This window comes from Lipophrys pholis (assembly GCF_963383615.2).
Source record: "Lipophrys pholis genome assembly, chromosome: 9".
Lineage (NCBI taxonomy): Eukaryota > Metazoa > Chordata > Actinopteri > Blenniiformes > Blenniidae > Lipophrys > Lipophrys pholis.
The window spans coordinates 26,456,548-26,470,527 of NC_137639.1; the positions used below are offsets into that span (position 1 = coordinate 26,456,548).

Sequence of the window (13,980 nt, forward strand, 5' to 3'; positions counted from 1 at the left end):
CCCAGCCCTAAATATGATATTGTGCTGTGTGTGGCCTCTGAACTAAATCCTGCTGCAGGATGATATTTCCTTTGTAATATTAATCAAAACAGCTAATCCCCAGATTACAACATTTTCGAACAAAAACCACACAACAATGCCTTTCCACCATATTTTTAGATTAGTATAGTCAGTCCACACCAAAATGTTAACTGAGAATAAGTGTTTTAAACACCCTCCTCGTGACGCCCACTCAGCCAATGGGAGCCCCTCGGAGGCGGAGGGGGCTCGGGGCCCCCCCTCGAGCACCAGAGGCAGAGGGGCTCCTCCGACTCAGCTCCTGCCAGATTTGGTGAGTCCCCCCAACCGGATGACTGTCAGTGCGCATTTCCAGCCGACAAGACGGAGTAAAGAAGTGAGCGGAGGACAGGCGACCGGGGAAGAGCGCGCGCGAGAGAGGAGGGAGTGTGAACAGAGTGAGAGACTCCAGCCGAGGGGCGAGAGGCAACTTCACCGGGGTGATCATCATCATCACTGCGCACTGTGCACACTGAGGAGGGGAGCTCGCTTTCCAGCGCAGCAGCGTGCTCATGCAGGTTCAAAAAGTGGAGTGAGGATCAGCGCACTGACTGAAACGGCGGATTCACTGATGGACTGTTAGAACAGTGGATGATTGGAAAGAGAAGCTGACGCAAAGGGGAGAAAGTTACCAACTATGGAGATGTATTGTTAACTGAGAGTTCCCAAAACTGTGCGGACCAATTCAAGAGTCGTCTCTCTAAACTGGATGCTATTAGATGCGAATCTCAGCGCGTTTGTCCGTCCGGTGATCCTGGTGCCGCGGTGGACCGTAACCAGCTCGGTCTCGTAGACGGAGCCAGAGTCTTTCCACGCGACACAGCCAAGCGGCCAGAGCTCCTAAAATGTCTTCGTTATACCTCATCTTTTGCCTTATGGTCACAGGTAAGACGTGCTTTTTGTTCGTCACTTATGCAGGTCTTCATTGATGGAGAGGATGGATGGAGCGCGCTCCGTGCGGGCGCGCTGCGTCAAGCCGCTCAGTGCGCCGGGTAGAGTGGGACAAGTGATCTGCTGCAATGCTACATTTTACTGCCGTTAATTGCCTGTAAATGTTTAATTAGTTTGTAAAGAGTGGGTAACATGAGGAGGTCTCGACTGTGCGCAAGCGGTCCTGGATGAATAATGGAACTGCGTAATTTGAATTTGCCTCGATTGTTTCTGTTCTGTGCAGAATTCTCAGACGGTCTTGAGAGGCGATCTCTCTGCTTGCACGCATCGCTTCGGGGCGCACGGAAAGGAAAGTTTAACAACATGCCTTGGAAATCTCAGCTACTCGTTGCGCCATACCGCGTCGTTTCCCCGTGCGTGCGCTTGTCCCATTCATGACAAACCTCCTCGTGCTTTTTTTTTTTTTCTTTTTTTTTTTTTAATAGGAATGAGTCCCTGGGAATAGAAGTGAATGGATGAGAGTAGCAATGCAGCTGCAGTGTGTGAGCGCAGAGAAGGTGGCAGGCAGCTCCGCGTCTTCTCCCCTGAAGTTCTCACATGTTTCTCCTTTTTAGTCTAACACAAATCTGAAGCAACGTGTGTTGCTGCCGATATTGCGCTGGGGTGACGTGTATGGGATCTGAAGTGTTTAGGTTGTTTTTTTAATTCCTCTTGAGGCGTGTTTACGGACAAAAAGGTGCGTGGATCCACGCGTTCATCCCGATGAGGGTGCGCGCAGCGCACTCTGGCACATGCCTTTGTGCAGGAGCAGATAGAGAGTGAGGAGAGGAGGGGAAGGGAGAATGAGTGAGAAAGATGAATTGCGAGAGGGGAAAGCATTTGTTTTTCTTAGGGCAGGGAGATACATAAAGCACCTGTCTGCCCCCCCTCCCCCTCCTCTGTCCAGCCCAGCCCACCCCGTGCTGACAGAAACACGCGCGCACACACCAAATCTCACCCCCTGCTGTTTTTATTTGCAGAACTGAGTTGCTCAGTCTGTTTAAACACTTGTGACAAAATACATTTATTACGCTCAAATACAGCTGAAATTAGATCATGTATGTGTTTAAACGGGGAAATAACACAAATTAATTGTTAAAAAAAAAAAACATCAGCAACAAACAAAACACAATATTTTGTTGCATGTCTGGCTGTTTTGTCTTTACATATAATCTATATTCATCATCGCATCCAACTTATCAAAGTGATACCAGTAATAGAATTAACATATAATGATGCAAAAAACAGATGTGTTTTTCAGTATAAATAAAATCATCACGAACAAGCAGGCTTTCTGAGCAGCTGGGACTATTTATAAGAATAATTTGCGCTGCTCTTGTTGCAGAAAAGAAGCTTTCAGCAATTAACACCCGGCAACTGTTGACTTATCAGCATTTTTCAGAGTCAATAAACTAGCGCATGGCATTAATACTTTGGGAAAAAATAATTAAATCTAAGTGTAAGGGAATAAACGACAGTTTCACACTCATATATCTTCTCTGGGAGGAAAAAAAAAGATAAAATAATGAAATCTAAATCCTTTTGGCTTTTTTTCTTTAATCTTTTTGAGTTTCAGTGTTTGTTTAGTTTCTTGGCAGAATCACATGCAGTTTTACCAGCTTGTAACAAATGGCAAAGCATGCCGAATAGCCATTTGTTGTGCATTCATCTTCACCTCCAGCCCCGGTTCCACATGGTTTTGTCATTATTCAAAGCCCGGGGGAGGGACATGACACCAGTAAACCTCCACTGTTTAACAGACAAGCAACAGCTGGATGAGAAGGAGTGGTAGCCAGACAGTGGCATGTTTCCTCCTACCCTTACCCCAACCCCAACACACACACACACCCACCCACACTCTCACACACACTAATCCCTCTCACTCACACTCACACAAGCAAATAATGGAAATGGTAACAGCTGCCCTAATTAGAACCTAAGAGACCCTAGACCTCATTTATTGTGTCACTCTCATACAGGGTACCAGATGTTAAAAATTAGTCATACTCATAAATGTTTTTTGTAGTGCAGAGAATTTAGTGACTACACACGGCTTCACTTTTGAAATTTGCAAAATATGTAATGTATGACACATTGCACACACTTGTATGCATGTGGTCCTGTACAACATTGATAATTTGCTTTCCCGGATAGTCCCTTGGGCTCCCGGAGGAATTGGATTCCACAGTGCATCAGTATTCTGAGTAATCTTCAGTGAGCCCTTCTTTGGAACCTTTTGCTTTGCGTCGCTTGCGTCTCATCGGGCCAAGTTCAAAGGCTGCGAGCTGAGATTACAAGTTTCTCTCCCTTCCTCTTAAGTCGCGTTGCCCCTCATGCCTCACTGTAGTGGAAATGTTCCACCTTGCTTCTTCACACAACTCTTTTGCTCGGTTGCCGTGTGCGTGTGTGTGACTGGAACAGGAGGATATAAGAATGTATTTGCTTAAAGGGCCGGAGGCAGATGGCAGACTTTCCCCAAAGGTTGAAAGCCAGCTCACATACGTACATACATACATACATACATACATACACCATGCAGGCGGCACACATGGGGCACAAACACAGAGCTGAGTACCAGCTAAAGAAGTGATAAACCCAGACCGAGCTGTCTCCTCCATAACCCATCAGCTTTCTTCTCCCCATTATCACAGATTTGTCTTTTCCACAAGGGGCACACTGTGCTAGTGGACGCTGTGACAGCGTTGCCCCAGAGGTTTCTTTTAGGGAACTGTGCATATTTTATAAACTGCCGTTCTGCTGCTCTTTGAATATTCTTGCGGAGGGAGTCGAGATGGGCAGAGAGAAACACAGTTCAAGAAGAAGTTGAGGATGAATTTAGAGAGAGAGAGAGCGAGAGAGTCTTGTAGGCATGAGGCTTGGATGTGTCACCAGTGTGGTGATGATTAAGCAGACAAGCACCGGGTAAACAAGGAAGAAAGACCGCTGAGCATTGTTAACCTTTTCTCTATCTTGTTACTGGTGTCTCACTGTCACACAAACACACGCAACCAGACACAATCATACCCATACTTTCCCTCTCTCTCTGTCTCATGTTCTTCACTTCTCTGAGCTTCTATGATAAGTAAGATTTGAAATAAAGTAGGTAAGTGTTAGAAAGTTTGGTGGAAAGCATCCCAGCCAGCCGATGAGGAGTATGAGATATGAGGCGCACAATAGTGCCGACACAGCAGAATCCAAATGCAGCGGAGTTTTGAACAGAAGTGTCTTGCATTATTTAAGAGACACAGTCATGGCAAAGATATAGATAATTTTTGGTCTACTTTGATTTCCTGTCAATGTGAGCTCTCTGGAACGATTTTTCTTTTAGGGATTTGCACTGAGCATCATCCCAATTTTCTAGAATCACTTGTGGCTGTAAATCAAATACAGAGAGTTGAGCTGCAGCCCTGTACCAATCTATATTCAAGACCTTTATTTGAGTTACTTGGAGTGTTTTACTGTAAAAACCTGAAATGTAAACAGCCGACTGGTTGAATCTGTCTCGTAGGAAGTCGATGGTTTGTCTGTGCATACAAGAACAGACAAACCAACAGTAATGAGTGACTAAGATCTTAAATAATGCCCATCTGTTTGTTTTCATCCTGCAGCACTCCCATGCACACATGGCATTGTTTCTGTGCCCTTCTTCATATCCTCCAATTCCCCCTTTCCTGCACGCTCACTTGCAACATTTACAGAAGAAACTGGACAGAGAAAGGAAACAATGGGGTTTCATAATGTTGCTCATCTCTAATCAGCTTTGCCATGCGGGTAAACACAGATAAAGAACTTGGCAGTGTATTCTGAGGCTTTGTTATCAGCTGTTAGCAACTTAACTGGATGTGCAGGCTGGTATGGCTCAACACAGGAAGCCAGAGTAGCCAGGTAGCAAGCTGCCGATGACTCTTGGCCTCCCTGTGTATTATTTTTGCCTCTGCACGCCCATCCTCTTTTTGTCTTCATTTTCTCGTTGTGTCTGTCTCTGCACATCCTCACCTTGTCTTCCTTTGGGGCAGTTGGAGGATCCGGGGAGGAAATGACAGAGAATAGCACAATGAAGGGCCGTGTCAGCTTCCTGCCATTGCTTAGAGTCTTCTTCCCCAGAAACGGCTCTTCAGGCTGTATCATCAGCATACCAACTGGTGGGGACAGCAAAAAATTGTTTACTCTTTCATTCTTTCTGTACAAACACAGTTATGGAAAGAATAGAAAGGGGGAGTGTGCAGGATTAATTCCGTGCATGTCATTAAAACAGCCCCCCAAGGAAAAAAAAAGTCACATTCATACAGTTGAAGCTATTTTAAGAAAGACTTGTGTTGCATTTTTCCCCCCTTAAAATGCAAGTGTCACATCCTTGCAGAGAGATGTATCACTGTTTGAAAAGACCCTAAGCCCAGAAACTAACATACAACAGAAACATCACAGACATACTAGACCGCACATCCATTTTTATTTTCCAATCAATTCCTGCCCTGCAAGACAAGAATTTCATATCTCTAGCCGAGACACAGAAACTAACAGCAAATTGAAATTTATCTTCTGCGTTGCAGCAATATCTGTTCCTGTGTTATCTCCACCAGCCGTGTTCCTTAACCTTGTATTCAAGATATCTCTATTGTTAAAGCACTCAGGCAGCTGAGCGGGGTCTCACGTAAAAGAAAAGTTCACTTCAGAATGCAATCAGACAACATTTATTTAACGCTAATCGCATTTTTTTCTTTCCTATATGAAATGCTTTTGTCAGTGCAATTACTAAATAACACATCTGAAAAATTTGGCAGAGTGCTCCAGACCGTATGTCATGTGCACATCATCAAGAAATGACTCACAATGAGCTCACAGAAGGAACTTAACACACACACACACACACACACACACACACACACACACACACACACACACACACACACACACACACACACACACACACACACACACACACACACACACACACACACACACACACACACACACTCACACTCACTCACGGGGGTCAAGGGCACACACTGGGCCAGTGGATGATAAGCTAAGATGAGTGTTTGGCATCTTCGGGGCTGTGTGCTCTTTCTGGAGCGATTAGTCAAAGTCCAACTGTCTAATTAATGATGCTCCAGCTCTCAGGACATGTCATCTCCTTAACCAGCTAGGGGTGAAAAACACATTGAAAGAAACAAGAGAGTGCCTGCCTGCTGCTCACTTTATTAGTGATGGAAACAGCGCAAACCCTTGTGGGAGTAAATATACCAACTGCTTGTTCCTTGAAGTCCCCCCCACCCCCCGCCCCGCTTCTTATTCCTCTTTTCATCTCTCCTTCCTGTCAGTTCAAACTGCCTGGAACGCCAGGACTAATATTGTGCTAGTGACTCAACCATTAACCAAAATACTGGGTTGGCTGTGGCTCTGTCTTCTCTCACTCCGCACAATGAATGACTGCTTTGTTGTTGTTGTAAGGGATTTTTTAAGGGGTTAGAGAAAGTCAAGCAGAGTGCTCTTGTTTCTTTGCTGTTGTTTTTTTTTTTTGTTTTTTTTCCTTCTACGGGGAATTTCGGGCAGGACTGAGAATCTCACCCTGGGAGGCTTGCGAGAGAAGACAGCCAATTTGCTATCAACTGAGGGATGTCAGTCAAAGATTATCGATCCAGCTTTTAAGTGCGGCTCCCTCAATGGCAAAACATGTTAATGTTATTGAGCTGTGTGGCGACGTGAGTAACAGTGAAGTGTGTGTGGGACGTTGAGGTGGGTGGCGGTTGAACTGGTAGGATTGTAAGGTGTGTCCCCCTCTCTCTCTCGCTCTCTCTCTCTCTCTTTCACTCGCTCTCCTGGTGTCTGTTCGAGCGAAGAAAACTAATGCAAAGACAACAATGGACTCAACATGAGAATACGGGGAGGGAGGTAGAGGAAACAAAAGGAAGGCAAAGGGGTCAAAGGGATTTACTGCCAGGAGCCTAACATTTCAGGTAATGGATATGCTTGTGTTGGTGTAAGCCAAACCTGCTGTTTTTCTTCAGCACAGCAGAGGTGAAAAAACAACAAAGGTGTAACTGGCTGCAAGTCTGAGGGGGATTAATAGAAAGTTGATATTTCAACACCTCAGGCTAAACATTGGATCTCGAGTGTACACTTGGACACGAAGAAAGTGATTGTGTGCGTGCCTGTGTCAGAATAGAGTTGTGGATAGTGAATGTGTGTGTGTGTGTGTGTGTGTGTGTGTGTGTGTGTGTGTGTGTGTGTGTGTGTGTGTGTGTGTGTGTGTGTGTGTGTGTGTGTGTGTGTGTGTGTGTGTGTGTGTGTGTGTGTGTGTGTGCGTGTGTGTGTGCGTGTGTGTGTGCGCGTGTGTGTGTCGGGCTGGGGGGTAGCAGAGGTAGTAGGGGGGCATGCTGGGATACTTTGCTGCTCCTGCCACATTCCTGAGAATTTACAGAGGGAGAGGGCAGGAGCGACTGGCTAAGTGCTTCCCAAACTGGCTGTGGTAAACCAAACACCCCTCCTGGAGGAAGCAGTTCAACCATTGTTCCAGCACACTGCACCCATCTGACTGAGGAATCCTCGAGCTGCACGGATCCCAGGAGGCTGGGGAGAGAACGGGGTAGAGGAGGAAGGGGACTGATTGTTCCCTCCACAGACTATCCACAGATGGGGCGATGGCACAGGATGCTCACTGTTTGCTTTAGAAAGTCCCAGGCGTTTGCTTTGCCGTCATGGTGTATGGAAAAGCTCTGGGGGATAGAAGAGATGTGAGTACCACTGGAGACAACAGCAGGGGAGGGGAAAGCGACAGTAAAGCAGAAAGGGAAAGAAAGAAAGGGATAGAAAAAGGACCTCACTTAATATGATGTCAGTGTGAATATAGTGTCATTGCCAAGAAGGGAAGACAGATGATACAGCCATACAATGATAGGGTAGTTGGGCGAGAGAGTGCTCAAGTCCTCCCCTGTTTCCAAACAGAGACATATAGAGCCAGAGATAATGGAGAAGGGAGGGAGAGTAAAGAGTGTGAGTGAGGAAGGGAAAGAGGAAGGGATGAAATGCAGGGAACCTGGGCTGCATCCATCATGTGGTTTGGTGCAGAAGCCATTTGTACCTATTGTTCTCCATAATTTGTTTTCTCAGAGCCTGCAGCGGGTGGGGTGAAGGGGAGATACTAAGCTATGGCAGCCATTTATTTTTGTGCTAATTACATAAGTGAGACAGCATAATTAGACGTATAGCTAAAAAGACAATAGGCCTGGAGAGAGATGCACAGAAGGAGATAGACTGGGAGGTGTAGATGAATTTGAACGGATGAGAGGTAAGGCCCTCTCTATTTCACATTCAAGAGTGCGAGAGAACATGTTAAAAGGACTAAAGGGGATGGAGAAGGATAAAGGGAAAGGAAGAGGGAGAGCAAAGGAGATGGGGCGATCGAAAGGATAAAAGATAAGAGGGAGGGAGAGAAAAGCCCTCTTCACAGACTGCACTTTGAGGTGCGGCCCAATGCTGCTGGAAGAGTCACCTCATTTAATACACCTGCTCAGCAGGAGGGGAAAGGGACGTATAAGGAGACGTTGCAAGGAAAAAGAAAAAAGGGCAAAAGAGAAGAGAGGACAGAGGAGACAGATCTCATCTCAGCTTCTTCAGATCAAAGGCACGGAGTTGCGACAGAAAGCCGTTTGTTGTGGCTTATTTGGGAGGGTCTTTGTCTGTGTGGGGTCACAGGTTCAGCTGGCCCGCTATTTTGTTCAGGCAGGATTAAAAGAGCCACATGCCAAACCCTCCACAGGCTACATGGCCCGCAACAATTTTCGAGAGAGAAGAAAGGTGATGAATCTGCAGGAAAGCTGATGAGCAGATGTAGGTTTCCCGATGTAAGGAACAGAGAAGTCCTGCACAATTTCGGGGGGACAGAAACCGTCCCTTCGACTAACGGGACTGTGGCTGGAGCTAAATCAGTGTTGTTATGCTGACTGCCCTTTATGTGCTCATACAGTTGTGCATCTGGTCAGGTTGGCATGTAGGCGGTACATGGGTGTGTTGAGCACGTCACCAGACTGTGAGGACTGTGGTACAGGGAAAGATAAATAGGCTCTTAATGAAGCCACTCAATCACTGGCCAGTTAAAACAGCTGTCCAGAGATTGAGGGGCAGTCCGGCCTGATTGGAGGCCTATTGACGGCGGCTGAGTGAAGCTCTCGAGTCGTCACACTTTGGATTAGCCATTCACTGCACTATAGACCTCGGCCTAACTACCCGTCTCTTTCTAAACAGTCCTCTGACACACTATAGTGGCTCAAGTCAACTCCCTGATTGTTCTGTAGAGTTCTTTAAAAGCCAATTTAAACTCAGCTTTTGTTTAACTCCCCAGGAGCTTCGGCTCAGATATATTGCATTGGTAGTGGTCCGTGTGTGTCTGTGTGTGTCTGTGTGTGTTATTTTATGGCTTTGCTTTAGGTTTTGTGTGAGCTGTCTTTGAGCATGTGATGTTTTGTTAAAAAGAACTGGGTGTATCTCAGAACTGGCACAGACTAGTTTTGTGGGTGAAAGCGAGGGTGCATGAGAGAAATCAATGGCCCAATTCAACCTATTACAGCCATGACTGTTGCTGTAATGGTGTGGAAATGGACAGTAGTCATGTGGATCTCTTTTACACCTCCAGGCTCGGATCACAACTGAAGCTCTGATTCATTTCCTCACAGCTTTGATTAAAAAAAAAAGACTACTCTGAGGATTTCAAAGAGGCTCACATGATGGTGACAAGGGGAGAGATCCTAACGTTTTGTGAAATGGAGGAAACCTCTATTCTGCCAGGTTTGCCAAAGGACAAACACAACACTGGGCTGCAATTTTCCTCAACAAATAACGGTTCCTTCTAGTCTTCTCTCCTTCCAGCCGTTGCCTCTTTGATCCCAGGTAATGTGCTAACAAGCAATGGGTTCATGGAACACCCATAACGTTAGAATGTGTATTTGCACAGGGGTGTGAGTGTCTCCTGGCACATGTATAGGCTTTATATGTGTGCGTGTGTACTTTCACACCAATTAATGAATTGCTTTATATGCTTACTGAGGTGACGATGGCCTGTCTCCAGTGGGGCGTTGCTTCTTCGTCGGCTTCAACCTGTGATGGCCAGGGCCTTCTCTCACACTAACACGTTAATGAGACCAGTCTAATTAGTGCCTGTGGTTCCATACTGGGGACCCCAGAAACCACAGCACTATTGTGAGTTGGCTTAATCAGGGGACCACTCAAAGACAAAGGGCCCGCCGCACCAGTGGGAAAATTCACACATACATATAGAGACCTGCTTGGACTCACACTCAAATTAGTGAGCCTCTTCACAGAATTGAAGTAAAAGGGTGAAAAGAAATGCGTACACACAGACAAGAAGAAGTGGTTGTATTTTAAGATTTGTGATCACCAAGGACCAGCTTCTTTTTCTTTTTTTTTTTGCTCCCTTCCATTTAGCTGCCTCACTCCCTCTGGTAGTGCTCCTCCCGAGGGCAATGCAGAGAAATGATTTTTCTTCTCCTTCATCCCTCTTCTTTACCACCGATAATTCAATCTGTTTAATATCAAATAATCTCTCCCAATTTTTCAACCGATTTTAACCTTATCGCTCAAATGGTTACCTCTGCGGGGATGAGCTTCATTCCAACTTGTAAAAAAACGTGGGGGAGGACAAAAGAAGGAGGCAGTCTTGGACAGACGGATGGCAAATAACTCTCAGGAGTGCTTTTCAGAGCCTCTGTTTGCCATTCTCATGGGCCATATGAGAGACAGTGAGCAAATAGATTCAAAGAACGAAGAATAGGAAAAAGGACGGAGATATACACAGATAAAGAGAAGAGTGAAACAATCTACAGAATGAGGGGGCAGCAAGTGATGTAGGTTGTGGTACTTGAGGTCTGAGGCTCTAACTTGTGTCCCACAGCACTTAACATGCCCCTAGCCGTCTCTCCTGGCAGTTAATTAGAATCCAATAAGGTTGCCGCCTGTTGGTCATTGTTCCCGCAGTGTGTTTACCCTTTCCAGAGGCTCCATTCGCTGCTTAATCTGCCGAGAAGCTGAATGTCAATAGGTCAGGCCAAGACCGGAGCCCTGAGAGTGAGGGAGAGAGAGAGGGAGCAAAGGGGAAGGAGAGAGGATCAGCAGGATGAAGGAACGGGGCAATTTTTCTCTTTCCCCTCAATATTGTCCACTGCCGTTCCTTCTGCGTTGTTTTTACCCCCCCTTACCCTCCCTAACACTCCCATCTTTTCTTCTTGCATCTCCTCTTCTCCTCTTTTCTTCTCACTTCTAATCCGTCCTCTTGATTGTTCTAAGCTGCTTTCAGTCAGCCCTTGGGAGGATGGGGGTTTTGGAGTCTGTTTTAATTAAGATTTAAAAGACGACTCCCTCAAGAAGGGAGATTTAAGAGCAGGATGGACTCGGCAAAGTAAATGAGTGAAGGTAGGACAGACTGTTGAGAGGGCTCCACAAATATCAGCAACGAAAAAATAAATAAATAAACAGAGAGTTTAAAAGCTTTTGTTTTACGCAGACGCAGCAAGATGTCGAAGCATGCCAGTGGCACAGCCAAACGAGACTTCCTCTTTCTTTTTTTTTCTTCATCTGTAATCACGCGGCACAATCTATATAGATTGATCTGAACTTCCTGTGATTCATACCATATCCTGTGAGGGTGATATGGGATCAGTGGTGGCCAGCAGGCAAGCTGAGGGAGTTATCTCCACACTCTGTCTAATGATCGATCATCTCGCCAGATGGGCTTAAGAGCCTGTAACGCTTCACTTGTTTATCAGAGTCTCCAACCTGAGGGCTCTCGGTAGATGTGACCTGCACAGAGAGTCTCGTTTGGCAGAGGGAAAGATACGACGCACAAAGTAAAAAAAAAAAAAATTGAAATGATAAGATACATATTCAGAAAGCTGAAAGTTCACTTTTTTTTTTCATCTATTTAGTATGATCCAACATGTGGACAGAAGCTGAGCTCATTTCCCTTTTAAATGCGGTTCTCTATGGGTGGCCATGTCACCGTAGTGGACACTTCAGACATCCCTGTTAACTGTCTTATCGCACCATGAAAAAGAGAGATTTCTCTGTAGAAGTCTGGCTCTCAAAGATACAGGTCTCGTTACCTTCCAGCTTAACTTTGCACCTTCCATGCCAAACGATGCATTACAGGCTAAGAGTGATCGTCTGCGTGTGCCTCTGCAGCCCAAGAAAAGACGTGTGCTCAGTGTTTGGTAAAACAGTCACATCGCACACATCTGCCTCCACAGCAGACCACACAATCTTCATCCGGAGTAAAACCCTGAAGAAAACGCACCCCAAAACAAAGCACACAATGAAGTGTTTTACTTCATCACGCTGCAGACTTGGGTGCAGCCGGTAAGGTGTTAAAGGCCAGTCAAGGGTCAAGAGCCCAACCCATGGCATTCTCCGCTGTGTTACATCTCAACACACAGCCACCATATGTCCAGGGTTTCACAGTCAATGAGCTCACCCACCCAGTCTGACAAAGACCTATTCACAGCCTGTTGACTCTGAGGAGATCTGCAGTGCTATGGTATGTTTTGGACAGAATGCAGCACTAGTTCATCCAGTGGCCGTTAAAGAAAAGGAAAACAATGAACTGCAATGAAAAGAGAAATAAAGGAGTGTTAAGGGAAAGGGGCATGTAGACAAAGAAGTTGATAAAACACTTTTGAGTGGATAAATGCAGGCATGATCTTGCCCTCAGCTCGCTACAGCTCCATTGCTTGCCTCCATCAAAGCCCCCCGAGACTCTCCCAGCACACTCTGCCTCTGTCACTCACAACTCTCTTAATAAGGCCAGCAGTAAACGGCAGGAAAAATATGCAGGGATGAAAGATCCTTCTCCCATGTTCTTGCTTTGAGGTTGTGTTTCCGGGTGTCAGGGGAAGGTGGGGAAAATGCGGCTTTATAGAGTAATGCTGCATTTTAATAGAAACAATAAACCCATCCGCTTATAAAATATTATTTTGTGTCCCATATCCTGTTGTGTAGCAGCTCCGGGGAGTTTTGACAGACATGGAAAAAAAAAAAAAAGCTCACCTCCACTGAGCTTAAGGTATGGAGGAAGCTCATGCCAAAGAATAAAGTGTGTGGAGCTCCAGGGGGAGTGATATATCACACATATATTCTTTCTCTGCAGCGATTAATATTGAGGAAAAAAAGGTCAAACTTGACTTGAAACGGTCCAGTATATCACAGTTACATTTGGAGCCTGCATTTCATACATCAATCCCTGCTGTGATGTCTCATCAGCCTGGTCACACAGGAGAGACCCACACTGCATATTATCAAAGATTGATGGGATGTCCTAGTTAGACAGGGGAGGAGGGACGACTGGTTGAAGTGGGTGAACTTTGTGTTATCCTCAGCCTTTTCTTTTTTGGGGAGGTGTTGATTGAGGGGCGTGTGGACTTTTACAGCCCAGTGCGAATGCCATCAGTGAGTCTGGCTAATGTTGTGCCAGGCTTCACTCGCTCATAACCTCAAGACTTGACCACAGTGTGCATATTTTCAAGCTTTTTTCTTTCTTTTTTTTTTTGAGGTCAGCGCTTCCACACGAGGTGGTGTTGCCTCATTCAGAAAGCTCAACAACAAGCGTATCTCCTCCCATCTACCTTTTTTCACTTTGTCTGCTTTCCTAACAGAAGACAAAACAAACTGACAGAACAAACAAATTATCCTAAACCCCGTTTTCTTTCCCCACTAACACACAACCCAACCATCTCTTTTATCCACTGTTCTCTGTCATTCTACCCATTTCTTGTTCAGAGTGCTTGTTTAATAATTAATTGATTAATTAGTTTGCTCATTAATCATTTATTCATTAATCATGGCCTGATTTTTCTAGAGGAAGCGGTGCAATCTGAAAAACCCTGACTTCACATTTCACTCTAATTATGCTCTATTACTAATCAACGCTTAAGAAATGGAGTTTCAGGAAATTAGTTTTCCCCTTCCATTCTTTCTCTCAGCACAAAG

At 45.5% G+C, this 13,980-nt stretch overlaps 1 protein-coding gene across 2 annotated transcripts in view; it reads left to right on the top strand.

The window, feature by feature from the left end:
- The first annotated feature begins 324 nt into the window (after window positions 1–324).
- The window catches only part of kirrel3l (kirre like nephrin family adhesion molecule 3, like), a 34,424-nt gene continuing 20,768 nt past the window's right edge, over window positions 325–13,980 (top strand). For both annotated transcript variants that reach the window (XM_080472547.1, XM_080472548.1), the window contains exon 1: window positions 325–942. In XM_080472547.1, the coding sequence (XP_080328673.1) occupies window positions 903–942 (40 nt within the window). In that variant the 5' untranslated portion in view covers window positions 325–902. The remainder of the gene's footprint in view (window positions 943–13,980) is intronic.